At 39.0% G+C, this 18,949-nt stretch overlaps 1 protein-coding gene across 1 annotated transcript in view; it reads left to right on the forward strand.

Annotated features, from left to right (window-relative positions):
• LOC5564956 (protein scalloped) overlaps nt 1–18,949 on the forward strand; it is a 619,434-nt gene that overhangs the window by 476,073 nt on the left and 124,412 nt on the right. Inside the window, exons 2-4 of the mRNA XM_021839261.1 lie at nt 16,425–16,564; nt 18,331–18,333; nt 18,549–18,687. Of these exons, the coding sequence (XP_021694953.1) occupies nt 16,425–16,564; nt 18,331–18,333; nt 18,549–18,687 (282 nt within the window). The remainder of the gene's footprint in view (nt 1–16,424; nt 16,565–18,330; nt 18,334–18,548; nt 18,688–18,949) is intronic.

Consider the following 18,949-nt stretch of genomic DNA (forward strand, 5'->3'; position numbering starts at 1 on the left):
TGGGAGGGAACTGATATTTCAAAAAATCACTAAGAATTCAAAAGTGCTTATTTGAGGCTGAAATTTTGTACAACTCATATCGCTTATTGGGTGAATAGTCAAAAAATAATTCTGATAGAAATTTCGTTGCCACTGCATTACGAGGCTCATGTATAATCTCAATGTGACTGTTATGCGGTTACAATTGCCAATGTGACAAAACAACTTGGTATTTTTTTCGAATTTTCTAGAACAATCTCACAGATTTTAGTAAGTTGATCGAAAGTATTTGTCATTTGATGACTCTCCCCGGTATTAACTCGAAATTGTCAAAAATGTCGAATGTGACTGTTATGCAGTTATGGGCAGACTAGGTATAAACGTATTTCCCTACCCATTATTTTTTTTAACTTAAAATTTATGAGCTTTTAGATACATTCCATCCCTCTTTTGTTGAAACTTTAAATGCTGAAAGGTACATCACGGGAACGATTAGTAGGTACCAAGTTGAATAGCCATGTATTGCCGTTGTCTCTGTTGAGTAGCGTCGTAGGTACCTGTTTGCAAATTTCCAGACTCTCCGCCACATCCAGTTTCCAAGGAGAAGAAACATTTCTCAAAATTTTGATATCGGCCGTTGTAATTGTATGTCCTTCTGAAAAGATTTGTTCTGCCACCTTAGATTTGAAATCGTATGTCATCCCCTTGTCTATCGTCTTCTGAGCTTTTCCTATTTCCACTAAGTGTTCCTTGAATCTAACCTCGAGAGACCGCTTTGTTTGACCAACGTAGACCTTGCTGCAGTGGGAACAGCTGATTTTGTAAACACCAGCCTTGTTTAGTGTGTTTACCGGATCCTTGGTAGAGCCTAACGAAGTTCTCAGTTGGTTGTCTCTGCTGGAAAATACCAAATCGATTCCGAAATTCCTTAGCTTTGGGCGGAGCTGTTTGCTGATGTGTACATCGTATGGGATGGAGACTCTCTTCATGGGTTCGGTGATAGGGGTTAGTGTCGTCAAAGCATTCCGAATTCGCTGTCTTTCCTTTTTGTCGATGATGGCTTTTATCGTCCTTTCCTTGTATCCGTTGATCCTTGCCGTCTCGTAGATATATTCCAGTTCCTTGGTCTTTCCGTCTTCGCTGAGGGGTAGAGTCTGCATCCTGTGGATCATGTGGTGAAACGCTGCCATCTTATGCTGGAACGAATGATTCGATGTGTAAGGGATAACTCGCTGGGTGTTTGTAGGCTTCCTGTAGATTTCGAAGTTGTTAGCAAGGCGGGTCCAATTCTCTAAGGTGTCCTATTATGCTCAATGTGTGGAGTAAACCAGACAGGGTAGGTGAGGAAGGGCTGGCCGTTTTGTTTACAAACATCTGAGACAGGTAGTCGCGAGATTAACTCCTGATTGGTTGGAGAAACAGTGTTGTCAAGAATTATTCTAATCTGGTCGACCCTGCTCCTTGTGTGCTCTACTCCTTTCTTTCTTTTTTGACAATTTCGTCCGCACTGATGGCGCAGTCCGCACAGTTAGTTTAAGTTTCAACATCATCCAGGCAAGGCAGTAATGTTTGTAAACAAAACGGCCAGCAAGTTAAAGATGGCCTCCTAGCCACTTTCGCCAAATGATTACACCTTACTCTGGCTACAGAGTAAAATACACACACCTTGGTTGTAAGTTGAACTTTCTTCCCTGGTGACAAGTAGATCCAAAAATGGTAGTTTTCCATCCTTCTCCTCCTCGTGGGTGAATTTGATATCCTTGTGTACGCTGTTGATTGTATCCAAAATTTTAGCCAGATCGTTCCGCTTGATAACGCTGAAAATGTCGTCGACATATCTCCACCATTTATCCGGTAATACTCCTTGTTTCTTTAAATTTTCCTCAAAATTCGCCATGAATAGTTCGCACAAAAACGGGGAGAGAGGGTTCCCCATGGGGGCTCCTTTCGTCTGTTTGTAGAAATTTCCTCGAAATTGAAAGTAGTTTTCGTCCATGCACCTTTCCTTTCCATGCTGCATCCGTCCTTTGGGGTAATAACCAGTCCTCGAGAAGATTTAGGGAATCCTTTACTGGAACACTGGGGAAAAGAGCTGCTACGTCGAAAGAAACCATCATCTCGTCATCCTCGATGTGTCCTGACTAATAGTTTCTGGGAGAACTCCTGGGTGTTTTTAACTGACCTAGTGGGGAATGGATTCGGCATACTCTGGAATTCCTTGACTAACCATTTCGCCAGTTTATGAGTGGGGGATCCGTCGGCCGAGATGATTTCTCGCATTTCCTTTCCTGGTTTGTGAATCTTCGGTAGTCCTTTAATCCGTGGAAGAATGGGGTTTGACTCTTTCAAACGAGCCTCGCCAATAATCGCCTTGCAGTCCTTCAGGATTTTGTCCGTGAGCTTGATGAGTCCGGGTAGTGGATCCACTCTCAAATGTCGGCCTTCGTTGATCTTTCTCGCCATTTGTTCGTCGTAATCCGTCTTGTCCATGATGACGACTGCGTTGCCTTTATCCGCCTTGATGTAGAACACTGTTTTATCCTTGAGTTCTTTCACGATCCTCGTCTCGTCCTTGTCCGCCCTGCTTCGTTGTCCTGTTGTAATGGCCTTTGCTACGATGTTCCTCGTTGTGTTCTGGTCCTTTATTGGTACGTTTTGGATGATTGCTGTTTCCATGTCTACGATGATTTTCTCCACGTCAGGCTTAGTAGTCACCGCATATCCTATCCCCTTGTTGAGGTGTGTCAATTGCTCTATTGTGAACTGCTGCGTCGAACGGTTAACTACGAAGTCTTCAATGGGTTCTATAATCGGAGCAGGAACGCAGTTAACTTCCGTCGTCTTGGATCGCATGGAGGCTAGTTTTTTTTTTCCGATGTAGCCTGTTCTTCCTGTCGGCTTCGGATTCTTCCGCTCGTTTAACCTTGGTCAGGAATAGTGGGAATCCTTCCGGATATTCCTGAGCCAAATTTATATGCAGAAAAAAGCACTTCGTCGTCAGCTTGTCCAGTTTCGCATAGTGCGATTTAATCGATGCCGTGATGTACTCTTTCTCTGCTGTCCTCTTGATATGTTGTGGGATATGGGAGCCCATCTTAATCCTATGGCTAACGGGTGTTAGCTTTTCCTTCAGACATTTCTTCAGAAATGCCACGTCCTTTTGAGTGCTTACGATTTTCTTTGATCTTCTGCACCTGATGATACTGATAAATTAGAAGGTAATAATAAACCTGACTGGGAATTTATTCGCAAGGTAGCCCTATTGACACATTTTCTTCAATTTTCTATATCCCGAAAACTTGATAAGCAAGACGGTTGGTTGGCTATTCGGCAGTGCTTTGATTGGGGATTTATCCGCTAGTTGGCACTAGTAACAAATTCTTTTCAGTCTTCTGTATCTCGGAATTATGATAAGCTAGAAGGTTGGAGTCATATGCAAAGATGTTCAGCAGATAAAGGGCTATCTAATAGTGAAACATCTGATTGCGAATGCATCCGCCAGATTCGGCCGTATCTCGTTTGGCCGAACGCCATTTGACGGAATGCCATTTGGCCGAACGGGTCGTTTGGCCGAATTACAAACAACATAAAAATCAAATTGCTACAACGCTGATGTGTAGGATTCATAAGTGTTGTCCAATAACTGATCTGCTAATATTAATTTTATATTTTTTTTAATGTAGTGGAACGTCATGTTTGTCTATAAGTTCTCAAAAAAAAAAAAACGATAAAATAGACCCGTTAACGGACGGAGTTGTGAGCTCCCCACATTGCGTCAAGACTCTAAGCTGATGGTTGATTCGTCTCTGGGTTACCAACGGTGTGACAGGGTTTCAGGTGTTTGCTAATGATTTTATCAGAAATGTTTCCTTCTTTGAAGTAAAGGTTATTCTTTCGAGTACTACTAATTTTATTTCAATTAAAATAATTTAGCTTATATTTTGATTTAGATTCCTATTATAGGCTATTCTTCCAACAGAAAAGTATTGTTGAAAGTTATTAGCACTAAGGCTTATAATACGTTCATGAAGAATCTTATTCAAAACTCAAATGTTTAGTTCGATTTGCGGGATCGAAGCTAACCGATCCTGCAGAATAAGTCGTAAACACCGTTTTAGTTACTGTCTAACTTCAAACGCAATGCGAAAACCTTTGTTGGCAGCTACATTTAGGATGTTCTTCTTCAAGCACTGACTGTTTTGAGCTAACTTTTAGAGCTATTTGTTTGAAAACCCATGATGATTAATCCATCTTCAAGACAAAGCTGAATAAGTTTTTTGAAATCCATTTCTAATACATGCTAACTATAGTTCACTATTGTTTTCAATTTCGGCCAAACGGCATTCGGCCAAATGACCCAGAACCGTTCATACAGTAATACCTTGATATAATGTAACTTTAATTTGATTTTTCGATATAATGTTGTCGAGTCGATTTCAAGCTTTCCAACAATATTGTTTTCCTGTTTTAAGTTTTTTATGTAAGTTTTCTTTCGATTTCTCCTTTTTGTATTTACCCTTTCGGAATAGAACCTATTCCTCAGATTAGCTACTATAAGCACTTCCATAGTTGGGAGATGTGCTGATATTGCAGAACTTTTTCATAATGGGAATTGTAGCGTCCACGATCGATCCACACTGATTTCGGCCGATTCCGCCATCAGTCGAATTCGACTACGGCTGATAATTGTACTACCGTCTTCAGTTACAACTTTCCGCTACTAAAATCTTCTTCTTTTTCTCTCTGGCGTTAAGTCCCCACTGGGACAGAGCCTGCTTCTCAGCTTAGTGTTCTTATGAGCACTTCCACAGTTATTAACTGAGAGCTTATCATGCCAATGACCATTTTTGCATGCGTATATCGTGTGGCAGGTACGAAGATACTCTATGTCCTGGGAAGTCAAGAAAATTTCCTGCCCGAAAAGATCCTCGACCGGTGGGATTCGAACCCACGACCCTCAGCTTGGTCTTGGTGAAAAGCTGCGCGTTTACTGCTACGGCTATCAGAGCCCCTACTACAACCTTCACTAAACTGAGGATTCGAGCATTCGCTCACACATGTAAAGTCTCGTGTGCGCTTTTCCGAGATCTCTAGCTGTCAATTCTGACATGCTAAAATGAAACATACACGAAAGAATAAAATATACCCACTCATATCATGCACGCACGCTCATATAAAGTAATCAATATTTTTCTACACCAACTCTAGCTACCACAGGAGTTTCTTGGCGTTCTGCTATACGATGAATTATACAAAAATGGCTACTTTTGCAAAATGCTCTCAATAAACAAATATTAAAGTGATCATAGAAAATAAGCTGAGAAGCACTCTCTATCCCAATAATCTGTAGCGTACTATCTGCAAATTTTTTTTAAGAACTTGCTGGGGGCAACTTTGAAGATTTTCAAGTTTGCACTGGAGAAATTCCTTGATCCTCTCTGCATTGACGAGGAGGTTGCCTAGGGAGGGGGCCTAGCAAATTCTTGGTTTACCGGAGTAATGTCACTCGCAATAATCATGATTTTCACGAATTTCGTAGTGTGCATAAATATGTGACAGGTTCTTGGAAATTTCCTTTTTTGACCCATACTCACCCCCAACGACGGAACTTGGAAATATCAATATCCTTTTGTAGTTCTTGCACGAATATCGAGGAATATTCTTTTGTAGTTCTAGCACGAACTTTTCAGGTATCGGGGATCTCTTACTGAACTCTTTCCGTACTTTTCCAGTGCATCCTCCAAGAACGCCTTTACCAGTTTTCACTGGGTTTCTGTTGGGATTCGCTCGGAAAATCATTTCCGGGATTAGTAGTTATTGTTCAACAGATTTTTACCTGGAATTTATTGAGGCTTTCTAGTCTGACCATAAAATTTTTCGAGGAATCTGTATCAAATTGCTCAAAAGAATCTCTTGAAGAATTCCAAATTTTGCACATTTCCCCATGAAGGTAAATTACGTACATATTACACAAAAATTTTAATTGTTATTTGAAAATATCAACCAGTTGTTCATTAATAATTTATTGAGGATTTTCTGGAATTGCTGAGGATTTTTCCAAGAAAAAGTACTACCAAGATTGTCTTCAAAATCACCAAGAATGGATTCCTTCCACAAATTCTTCAGAGTGCACTAACAGTTTTTCCAACTTTGTTTTCGATATTCTTTGTCCAGATTCCTTCTACAAAATTTCAGAAAATATTTCATAAATTCTCAAAGGATTGCTTGAAAAAATCGCAGCAAACATTCTTGAATCTTTCAAAATTCCTCCTAATATGCCACAAAATTTTCATAAATAATTAAACAAGCTTCAATTTAGAGAATGGTCTTAGTGATTTCTCAGAGAAGTTTTCCACAAATATTTCCGCGTTTTTTTTTTTTTCAGAAAATCCTCTAAGTGTTTCTTTAAATTTGTCTAAAAATCAATTTGATTTTGATCCTCGAATGCCCGCCTAATTCTTTCTCACATTAAACATTTTAAAATTTCTTCAAAAACGCCTTTCTATTATTTTTTATTGCATCATTCAAAAGATTCCTGCTTACAGAAATTCCAAACAAACTCTTTTGGAGGGAATATTTTAACTTTAGTAATAGAACTGTAGAAATTTAACGGGAAAATATTGGTGGTATTTTTCAAGAACATTGCCAAGGATGTCTTATGGTAAATTTCATAATTTAAAACTTGAAGGAAACTTTTGCATTACTTTGAAAATTCGTTGTGCAATTCCTGATCGACTATAGAAATCTGGACCCATACGTATATCAATCCTGAAATTTTTCAAAACTCCTGGAATTTATTTTTCTCCTTTAGATTCTTTAAAATGTTGCATTTTGATTGTTTGTACGAAGTTGCGAGGGGAAGAGAAACAATAAAATGTTCAAACAGAACGAAACAACAGATGGATAATGAAGCAACAAAAGATAAGTGATTATCCATATTTTTTCTCTAGAGGTGAATAACTACAGTATAATTGAAATATTTCATCATAAAAAAAATCTCAAGCAGCTCCATAAGAATCTTCTTTAGACATTATTCTTGAAATCTAGAAAAATTTCTTGTTTGACTTATGGATTCCCCATAATTCCGACAAAAAACCTCTAGGCATTCCACTTTGAAACTGCACAAGAATTCCATTCCACAATATACATTTTTTGCAGAATTGATAGAAGTATTTCAAAAGTATTTTTTTAAGAAATATCTTCATGAATTTCTTAATGAACCCCTGCCCAGCTATTTTGCCAAACATTTCTCCACAAATTCCTTTACCGCTATGCTAATTTTGAAAGCAAAGCCTGGGGTTTTTCAATAAATTTCCTATGAAGATTGGAAACCAAAATACATTCCAAAAATATTCTTCGTAGATAATTCCTGTATAATCCGGGGATTTGAAGTAGAATTTACAGAAAAAAAAACAAAGGAGAATTTGTGACGCAATTTACGATGTATTTTAAAAATATTTCTGAAGGACTTTTGATGAAATTCGTGAAAGAGTTTTTAATAATGTTTTGGGAAAGCTTTATGAATTTTTGAAAGGTTTTTAGTTAAATCCGGGAACACATTTCGGTGTCAACTTTAACATGAACTAATCTTATAATATTCTTCTTCTTCTTGGCATCTTATAATATTATTCGACTTATTTCTAAGAGATTTGTAGCAAAAGGTATAAAGCCAATTTTCAATACACCTCAACGAAATTGTTTAAACTAAAATTCTTGAGACTGTATAATTTTTTTTGGTTGGTTTTTTAGAATTATACAAATTAGTTTTTCAATTTTATATATATTATCATTCAAACTTCTGAAGAGGGCCTGGATGATTCTGGAGAAAAAGGGGGTGAGTGCTCGCCCCCTGACCCCACCTCCCCTCCCTGTTCCTACGCCAATGCCTCCCTGGATGAACTTTTGGAGAAATTCTTTGACGAAACCCTAGAGAAATGCTTAAAAAATACATGTACTCATTTTTTTAAATGAATTCCAAGAGGTATTCCCCTAGAGGGTCCATCGAGGGACATCCCGGGACTAATTTCGAGATTTCTCGTTTCCCGGGATATATATATTATGGTTGTGCTACTTTTCCCCGAATGTCGGTTCCCCGAATGTCGTTTCCCCGAACGCCAGTTCCCCGAATGCCAGTTCCCCGAATATCCCGTTTTCCCGAATAACCCACTTCCCCGAAAAGTTTTTGGAACTCATAATTGTCATATATTTATACATTTCAGGGTGGTGAACGTACTGGTCATCTAATATGCACCCTTCTTTATTTTGTTGGCGGTTCTTACAAGTTTTACCGTCCTCAGCATTTTTGGCAACATGTGTATAGCCCCGAAAATGACCAAATACCTCCTTTTTTTGATTGCTTATCGTTCTTTCTATTCACCACCTTGCCACTGAAAACTATTCCAGCACCTATTTGAACTGCTCCACTTTTCGGGGAAACGGGTCATTCGGGGAACTGGCATTCGGGGAAACGACATTCGGGGAAAAGTAGCACAATCATATAATATAATGCACCTTCTTCTTCTTCTTCTTCTTAGCATTAACGTTCCCACTGGGACTGGCCGACTTCTCAGATAAGTGTTCTTATGAGCACTTCCACAGTTATTAACTGAGAGCATTCTTAGCCAAAGTTGCCATTTTCGCATTCGCATATCGTGTGGCAGGTACGATGATGCTCTATACCCAGGGAAGTCAAGGAAATTTACATTACGAAAAGATCCTGGACGGACCGAGATTCGAACCCAGACACTTTCAACATGCCTTTGCTTTGTAGCCGCGGACTGTAGCCACTCGGCTAAGGAAGGCCCCAACGTACTTCCATATTTCAGAGAAAAAAAAACATGTCAAGCTTCCAACTTTATGCTTTTGAATCATAGTTAGATCAAATCACCGAAGTCGGCAATGCATTTACCGAAATCTCAACAGCTGAACAGTCGGTAACCTGTTCGGTAAACGGATAAATTACAAACCTTTCGGAAAATTCTCATTTTAGAGCTCAGTTGTCAAAACAACCGAGTGGTCGGTAAACGTTCACCGCAGAACTGTAACACGGTGCACCGATTTTTTGTTTCTCGGAACCCCTTTTCAGTCAAAAAGAACAACAAAGTCAAATTCAGATGATGGCTTTTTCACAGACAAACTTTTTATTAGTGAGCAAATGCTTTTCATATAAGGATTATGTTCCCGGATCCAGCATAATATGTTGATACGACATAACAGATGTCTGGTCGGGCGCGATGCCAGTTGTCAGTTTCCACATAGAGGCAATAGCGCCGGGAACAACGAAAGAGAGCAGTGGATGTTGATGGCCGGACTGCAAATACTTTATTATGTTAGTTTATAGATAAAACAACAGTTCACCGTAGTTCGGTATTTTTGATTTTGGCACGCTGTCAAAAACTGCTCTATTACCGTAGCATCGGTAAAGTTCGGTAAAGTTGTGAATTACTGATTTATTCGGTAAATTTATTTACCGAATGGATCATTAAAATAACCAAAACGGCCACTATGGAAAGCATAGATAGCGCCACCGTAGCCTTGTGTGTTTGACAGAACAGCAATGCTGTCACAATGTTAAATTCCATATACAGTGGCGCCTTTGTTTCGATGTGGTGAGCACTTGCAAAAACTACCTTCAATGATCCATTCGCATACTCTGTTTGAGTGTGTAAACAATGCTTTTCAAGCTTCAAGAGCAAAACTTTAAGCTTTTGAAGCTTCCGAGAGAAGCTTTTTTAGATTGTGATAAACACTTTTCAGGCTTACGGAGATGAGCTGTTCAAAAAGGGGTTTTCAAACTTCAAGAAACTCTTCAGGCTTCCGGAGAAGTTCTCTGCTTGTTTCTCTCTCATGCTTCTAGAAAGCTTTTATAATAGAGACTTTTCAATCTTTCGAGAGAACTTTTCTTATTCCAAGAGAAGCTCGGCGAGCTTCCGGAAAGTAGTTTTTCAATCTTTCTGATAACAGCTTTACAAACTTTCAGTTTTTAAAGTTTTTCTAAGTTTCAAGGAAACAAGCCTACAACTTTCGGTGGACGGCTATACGAGCTTCAAAAGGTAAGCTTTTCAATCTTTCAGGAAGGAGTTTTCCAATCTTCCAGAGAGAAGCTTCTCAATCTAACAGAGAGAATCTTTTAAACTAGACTGGGAAAAGCATTTCAAGCTTACTTAGAGGAGCTTCTTAAGATCCAGGAAAAACACTTTTCAAGCTTCTGAACAGAACTTTCGGAGAAAAACGTTTTCAGATTTTCCAGCTTTTGGAGGAAGGTTTTTACTCTTCCAAACATAAGATTCCGAAGCTTCTGGGAAGAAGTTTTTCAAGCTATTGAAAATAAGCCTTTAAAGCTTCATGAGCAAAGTTTTCCAAACTTCAGGAGTAAAGTTTTCATTGTTAAGCTTAGCAATGTTCATCTAACCGAATCAAGTAGCAGCTTGAATCTATATATATATATATATAATTTTTAAAGATTTTTAGCACCCCTTGGCAAGTTGTTGAGGTTCTGTCGCGGTTTTTGTAGTAGATGTTTAATTGGAATGTTGCAAAATCCGGTAAAGTGTTTTATGTAGTGTATCTTTGCTCTATGTTTGGTTACCCTATCGGTACGCAGCAGTGGCGTAGCTAGGGTTTTTAGGGCCCGGTGCGGTGTTCCATTTAGGGGCCCTCAAGAAAGTAATGTGAACGCCGTTCAAATGCGAACGCTAATGTGAAATCAACTGTTGAAATAAACGATGACCAAATAGCTTTTATAGAATTATGACTAAAATGATGGAACTTTTGTTGATATGTTGATAATGTTGCTGTAGTCGTTAAATGACAAAAAATGTCAGTTAATGAGCCTACAGTTCTTCTTTTTTAATTCTTGTTCAAAAATACATTAGTTTACTTAAAATTATCGAGAGGACTTCCAGTGAATTGCCATGTAAGTTGATATATTAGCTGGCGGAGTAGCTCTGGAAAGCAATGATCCATATACAGCTTAAGTTGGGAATTCTAGCGTAATGTTGACATTACCCGAATTTTGTGTTTTGTTCGATTTTGAAATTCTTGATGGCAGAAAAGCCTTAAATTATGCTGACTAATTACAAAATGAACACCAAAGATTTTCTCAGGAGTTCATTTTGTGATTTTCACGAACTTCCTAAAAATTAATAAACCCTAAAAAATCCAATGTAGAATTCTCCTTAGGATAACCATAAAAGTTACCTTAGAGATTCCAGCATAAATTTCTTCAAAAAACCTTCCTGAAATTGTTCAAGAAAATAAGTACTCCAGGAATGTTTACAATGATTTTACGTTTTCTTTTAACTTTCACCAAGATTTCCGTTTACAATATCTTTATGATTTCAAATAGTATTTTCTCAAAGGATTTTCTAGAATTTTTTTTTCAAATTATCGTTCAGATTTTAACCAGTGAATTCCTTCAGGAATTACTCCAGAGATTGTCCCTAAGATTACTTCGAAAATTAAAGAATATAGAGTTCTTAGAGATTTTTTTAATTGCAACAGTGATCTTGTAGGAATTCCACTAGTTAATCCTCATGATATTCATGCATAAAAACTTCTGAGATATTCCTCAAAAATAATTCCAGGGATTCCACCAGTTTTTTTTTTCAAAGCGATTTCAGAGATTGCTCCAAAAGTTTCTAGACACATTTGATCAGTATTGACTTAACGGATTCCCGTCCCAAGGATTTCTTGAGAAATTTCATAAGAAAATTGTAATTAAATTCCTCCAGGATTTTATCCAGAATATGTCCAAGAGCTGTTTCCAAAGAATTCCGGATTCTAGGGATTTTAAATTCAAAGATTTTGAATTTCTCCAATAGTTTCTTTTTCAAATATATCTATGAATTCTTCTATGCCTTCGATCAAGAATTTCACCAAGTGATTTCTCCAGGATATAAAGAAGATTCAACTATAAATTCTTCAAACCATTCTGCCTACGATACTTTAATTTTTCCGGAGTATAGAAATTCATAAATTATTCCAGCAGTTTATCATGAATTCTTCCAGCGACTCTTTCGAAGAACTATACAGTAATGATTCTTGAAATGCCCTAGCAATTATTCTAAAAACTCGTTCAGGTATTCGTCCAAAAACCTAAAAAACAATCTTCTCGAAATATCTTCAGTAAATTAATTACAAAATCCTTCCATTTCCATCAGGAATTTCCTAAGTAAGTTCTTTAGGATTTTTTTCAGTGGGTTCTTCAAGTAATCTTTAAAGTTTTCGTCTATAAAATATCCTATTGATATTTTGTATTACAAAATATATTCGGGAATTCGTCCAAAAACTTATCAAGATCTCCAGATCCCACAGATAATTCTCCTGGAATAATGCCGATACTCTCACAACGTATTCGTTCTGAAACTTTTCCATGGAAAATCTCTCAACGTTAGTTCTTCTTTGAATGGAGTTTTCTAGTGATTCCTTCATCAATTTACTGATTCGTTTTTTAAAGATTTCTTGGGGATTTTTTTCTAAAATTCTGTCAAGAAATAACAAAAGGATTTATTTCAAGAGTTCCTCATAACAAAATTCTTCAAGTCCCATAATTGCCTAGGGTCGGTGTTCTCTTAGTGGATAGTCCCCTTTAGTCGCACTAGTGGCTTTTTACGGCCATTTTGATATAAAACTTTCAAAACATTTTTTGACATGAAGGTCAGGAGCTATTTATCTAAGTACCATTGATACACAGATTGAATTTGTTCAAAAAATGATCGAAATAATTAGTTTTGCTTAATATTTGAGCTCCCTTGCGCCTATAGTAAACCTATTGTTCTTAAAGTAGCACTACTGAGAGAAACGATTTTTTTATTTTACGAAACAATTGATGAAATAAGAACTTTTTTTACATCAAACGATAGCTTTTGATCCACACTTTGTAGGAAAATATAGAAGTTTTGTAAAAATACTGTTTTGATAAGTATTTTGCCAACGACGTCATCCTAGTGCTACTATTGGAACAGAAATTAGGAATAGTGCTACTATAGGCACATGTATTCTTATAGTGGCACACGCGATAATAAATACATACATATGAGTTTTCGTAGTTTTCATATTTTTCCCATAAAACCAAGATAAAAAGCTTTCAGATGATGTAAAAATAATGACGCAAGCGTTATTTTTCGATTTTACACGAATTTTTGTTCTTAGCTATGCGGTTATTGGTACATCGACGAGAACTGTTAATGGATGGCTCAACATAAACTTTTTAAGGGTTTCTGAAAGATCTCGTTCATGAATTTATTTCAGAGTTTTTCTGAGTGTTCAAGGATTCCTCCAAAGATATTTCTGGAATATATTTCTTCAAAGATTGCAGCAATAAAAAAAATTAAAAGAAAAATAAAAAATAAACACGCAAAAATATGTAAGAAAGACTGAAAATGCTTGCTAGGTCAATAACATCAATTCATGATCCGTTTTCCAATGAAAGTATACATGTTGAACGAAATTTTGATACAAAAAAACTTGCTTTGATATAACGTAACCTCGATGTAACGTAACGAATATAAAAATCGAGTTCTGTTATATCGAAGTATTGCTGTAAAAAGTCCTGGAGAAACTGGCATAGGAATTCTCTTAGGAATTCTTTGAAAAACCCTCAAATGCAAATGAACAGTATAGTATTTTTAAAGAGCTCCTTTATGAAGCTAGGGAAGATCTCCTATGCTGTTCTGATTCATATTACGGACACTAAAGGCCTCAGTGAAGTATAACTCATCAGAAAGCATATAAAATAGAGGCTAAGCCTCTAAAAAGAGATCTTCTACCAGCCTTGAATATGTACAAACATGTCCCGAAGATGGTTACTGATTTCTATTCTAAATTATAATTGAAATGAAATCGAGAATGAATTTTGAGGTATTTAAGCTTTTCTAATCACTAATTGATTATGGAGCCCTACACATTGCCGATCAAGGTCACCGTCAAACTGAGTTTTCATCTGCTTGTAACCTGTTAGTTTTCTAGAAATCAAATTCTTTATAGTAAATGAAATACTTACCGCGATTTGGGGGCCCCTATGAACTCGGGGCCCGGTGCGGACCGCACCCACCGCACCCCCCTAGCTACGCTACTGGTACGCAGTCTGACAAATGCTACGTATAACTTCAAGACTCCGATCAACAGAGGACTCTGCCTAAATTTCATGGAGGCAAGGCCATGAACAAAATTCTGGAGTTGTGCAGTGTTTCCCAAACTTTTTTAATTTTCGCCCCCTTGAGACCAATAATTTTTGGAATCGTCCCCCTGACTTGAAATTTAAACATTGGTATTAAGCGTTAAACTTACGTTGAAATACTGATCAATATATCATCATAAGTATACCGAAAATTTAAAATTTTAATTTAAAATTTAAAGGGTGTACCAGTCAAACATAATGCTTCAATAAAAAGTCATGCAGTACCTACTATATTTCTCAGTTGATTTTGTATCAACAATTTATCCTGGCTAATGTGCGATCATCGAAAAAGCTTCAACCCACTTTCTGCTTTGTTGTCTTATTTTTAAATTTTTCTTATGTTGTTGAAATAAATTTACGAAATTGTGGCTGTTCTGGAAACAGTCAGATACAAAATATAAAAATATCAGTAAACCCAGACTTTTTTCACATCTTCATTTACTGATATATAACAACGTTTTGAAACGGGGATTGTGTCTTCCTCAGGGGAGATTAATTTGTCGTTTAAATCATTCAAAGACTGCGTAGCCGTAAATCCCATAATCAAAAGATACAGTCGATCCATAAAAAAATAAGTAGAGTGATTTGCGTATATGGTATTCAGTGATTTTATCATTTGAACCCGATTTTTGTACACCAAAGTCACATTTATTTAAAAATGATTTGTACTTTAAATACATATTATAACGCGTGGCAACAAAATATCGAAATGAGTAGATTAACAAATGCGTGAGAAATAAAAGAAACATCAGCAGCCTTATTCAAAAGATGTCCTAACAAAAAGTCACCAAACTTTACTTTAGTTTTGAAAATAATTTTCAAACATCGCCAAAAGTTCTCACATATTATCTGATTTCAAAATGCATTTAATATTATTTTTTGGTAAAAACCATTCAGATCTCAATGACAACCGTAAAATTTGCCTATCATAATTTCAAAACAAGCGCGTTTAGAGGAAAGAACCGATGAAATAGTTAGGTTCAAATAAATCGTTCCTCAGATATATATGCTATCATTAAAACATGATTGTCTCTTAAAAACTTTAAATCTATTTTTTTTTCAATTGCTTCCACTTTCGCCTCCTTTTCTAGCATTTTCGCCCCCTAAATTATATTTTAAAAATTATTGCCCCCTGAACCTGAAAATCGCCCCCAGGGGGGGCGAATTCGCCCACTTTGGGAATCACTGCAGTAGATAATGTCGGCCATTTTGCCCAGAGTAGTCCTAAGAAAATGGATGAAGATGGATGGAAGGTAGATAACAAAGAAAGATGAAAGAAAAGGGATGATGGGGTGCGAGAGGGAGAGGGAGAGAAGGGTCAGCCTCTGTAAACGTACGTACATGATATAAAAATTTGCATTTTTTGATAGAGGCTGTCCAATGGTCATTTTTCGGATTATCAAAATCCCCCCTCTTTACCTCCTAATGGTGTTTTACCCAATCATAAAATTTGAATTTGTATGGACCGTAGTCTTTGGCTAGGCCTCTACGAGTATTAGACAGTGCCTTGCCCCTTGGATGCACCCATATAAAACTCATTGAGAATGTGAATGAGCTAATCGTAGTTTCTAAGAAGCATTCTAAGCATGGATTTTGGTGACTAAACGTAATCAATTAAATTAAATTCCGCTGAAAATATGAAAAAATCTGAATAAAGAACCCTTGTTCTCCAAACCTTTAAGAGTTACCAAAATTATATTGACAGATTCGAAATCAGCGGCCCAAAATTAAACCCACTGCAAATGATCAGAGAGCGTAAAATGTTTTGATTTTGTCGCCCAGTGTCATTGGAAAGTTGTCGTTGTTGTGTGCGGATCGAATGATTCGATGCACTCCGACAAATTTGTCGGATTGCTCCAATTCTGCAGTCAGTTCACAGAGTTCCACTTCGAATTGCTCATTAAGACTTCTGGAGAGCCCATATCTCCCTCAATCATTCTTGTGGCGCTCATCTCGATCGGGCCGTCGTCATCATTCCGCTTGAAACCGACTAAAAAGGCAACGTGACTAATACCCGAGTCCGAGTCCGTCAGTCAGACAGTCAGTCGGTCGTGCAAAAGTCTTCGAGTGGACGACGAACGACTCGACGAAACAAAAAATGAATTATGACAAATTTCCTCTCCAGAAGCCCAGTCAATGGCTGCGATGCTCTTGTGAAAAAACAAAAAAGATTAGATAAGAGCCGCGTTCGTCCGTTTCGGACTTCTCCTTCCATCAAAACGATCAATAATTGACATTCGACTTCTTTTTCGTTCTTTCTTTGCAGATAGTGGACTGGGAGCCGGCACCATTACGACAAGGTGGACACCGATGGGTCCAGGGCCAACGGCTGGTTCGTTGGTCCCGGACGACACCAATGGGTCCGGGGTGGACAGCAAACACCTGGACGTCGGCGACATGAGCGATGTAAGTACATTGAGAATTCACCTCTGGCTGTACCTGCAACCATGTACTTTATTTCGATAGACAACATCTATTTCTGCATGTATTTATTGTGGATTTCAATTATAATCTGAACTGTATTCTAATCCTTAGTTTTCTGAGCTAAAAAGTACTAACATATAAGGGACTTCTCGGAGTATTTCAGAGGGACTTCTGGGAGAACTTCAGGGGGACTTCTCGGAAAATTCCAGAGGAACTTCTGGGGTAATCGCAGAGGGACTTCTGGGAGAATCCCAGAGGGACTTCTGGAAGGATCCCAGAAAGACTTCTGGGAGAATCCCAGAAAGACATCTGGGAGAACCCCAGTAGGACTTCTGGGAGAACCCCAGAAGGACATCTGGGAGAATTCTGCAAGAATCTCAGAGGGACTTCTGGAAGAATCCCAAAGCGACTTCTGGAAGAACCCTAGAGTGACTTCTGGAAGCATCCCAGAGGGACTTTTAGAGAAATCCTTGAGGCACTTCAGGAAGATTCCCAGAGGGACTTCTGGGAGAAACCCAGAGGGACTTCAGGGAGAATCCCAGAGGGACTTCTGGGAGAATCCCAGAGGGACTTCTGAGAACCCCAGAAGGACTTCTGGGAGAACTCTGCAAGAATCTCAGAGGGACTACTGGAAGAATCCCAAAGCGACTTCTGGAAGATTCCTAGAGTGACTTCTGGGAGAATCCCAGAGGGACTTCTGGAAGAATCCCAGAGGAACTTCTGGGAGAAACCCAGAGGGACTTTTTTGAGAATCCCAGAAGGACTTCTGGGAGAATTCCAGAGGGACTTTTGAAGAATCCTAGAGGGACTTCTGGGAGAATCCCAGAGGGACTTCTGGAAGAATCCCAGAGGGACTTCTGAAAGAATCCCAGAAGGACTTCTGAAAAAATCCCAGAGGGACTTCTGAAAGAATCCCAGAGTGACTTCTGGGAGAATCCCAGAGGGACTTCTAGGAGAACCCCAGAGGGACTTCAGGGAGAATCCCAGAGGGGCTTCTGGGAGAATCCCAGAGGGACTTCCGGAAGAATCCCAGAAGGACTTCTGGAAGAATCCCAGAGGGACTTCTGGGAGAATCCCAGAGGGACTTCTGGGAGAATCCCAGAGGGACTTCTGGGAAAATCCCAGAGGGACTTCTGGGAGAATCCCAGAGGGACTTCTAGGAGAACCCCAGAGGGACTTCAGGGAGAATCCCAGAGGGGCTTCTGGGAGAATCCCAGAGGAACTTCCGGAAGAATCCCAGAAGGACTTCTGGAAGAATCCCAGAGGAACTTCTGGGAGAATCCCCTTAAGGACTTCTGGGAGTGTCCCAGAAGGACTTGTGGGAGAATCCCAGAAGGTCTTCTGGGAGAACCCCAGAGGGACTTCAGAAAGACTCCCAGAGGGACTTCTGGGAGAATTCCAGAGGGACTTCTGGAAGAATCCTAGAGGGACTTCCGGAAGAATCCCAGAGGGACTTCCAGAAGAATCCCAGAGGGACCTCCAGGTGAATTCCAGACTTTTGGAAGACTTACAGAAAGGTTTCTGGAAAAATCCCAGAGGGATTTCTGGAAAATATCATCCTCTAGCATTCACTCCTCCATAAAGTATGTGAACAACGAGCCCAGTAAAAGTCAAAATGCCATACAAAATCATAACTTTGCAGTGCCCTATAGTTTGTCAAACTAATAGTTTGTCGAAACATTAATAACTCCTCTCTCAATTGTTGTTAAACGTTCCTAACATTTGTTCCTTCTCCGTTTCTCTTCCAGGACGTAAGTGATCTCCGTTTCGTGTTGGTTTTTGTCTGCAACCAGTCCTTAAAACTGAATGTTGTTAGCGTGCCGCAACTGTCAAACGGCAGTGTTCCCAGATTACTGAATCGTACCTTTCTTGTTCTCGATTTCTCTCTCTCTCTTTATCGTCCGAACCATACCTTTTACCGTTGTGCCTGATTCTGACCCTCCCCCCACGGTACCCGCCCGGTTAGGACGATCAGGACCTGTCGTCGGCCGATGCCGAGGGAGTGTGGAGTCCGGACATCGAGCAGAGCTTCCAGGAGGCACTGGCCATCTACCCACCCTGCGGCCGGCGGAAAATCATCCTCTCCGAGGAGGGGAAGATGTATGGTAAGTGGTAACTTTTTTTAATTGGAGCGTTTGGGTAGCAGGGATGTCAATTCGAAGAACCGTAAAAGAGGTCACAACGAGGGGTTAATTCACTTTAATCGCATCGTTTCCCAGTCGCCATGATGATGAACCCCGTTTGTTTTCCGTGTCTCGGAAACCGAAAGGAAGCGAACCAGAACGGCAGACTCCTAGTCGGGGAGTAGTTGTTGGCACTTGGCGCAGCATATGTAAAGGGGGCGAAGTTAATGACAGTGTGCGCGAT

Source organism: Aedes aegypti, chromosome 1 (genome assembly GCF_002204515.2).
Source record: "Aedes aegypti strain LVP_AGWG chromosome 1, AaegL5.0 Primary Assembly, whole genome shotgun sequence".
Lineage (NCBI taxonomy): Eukaryota > Metazoa > Arthropoda > Insecta > Diptera > Culicidae > Aedes > Aedes aegypti.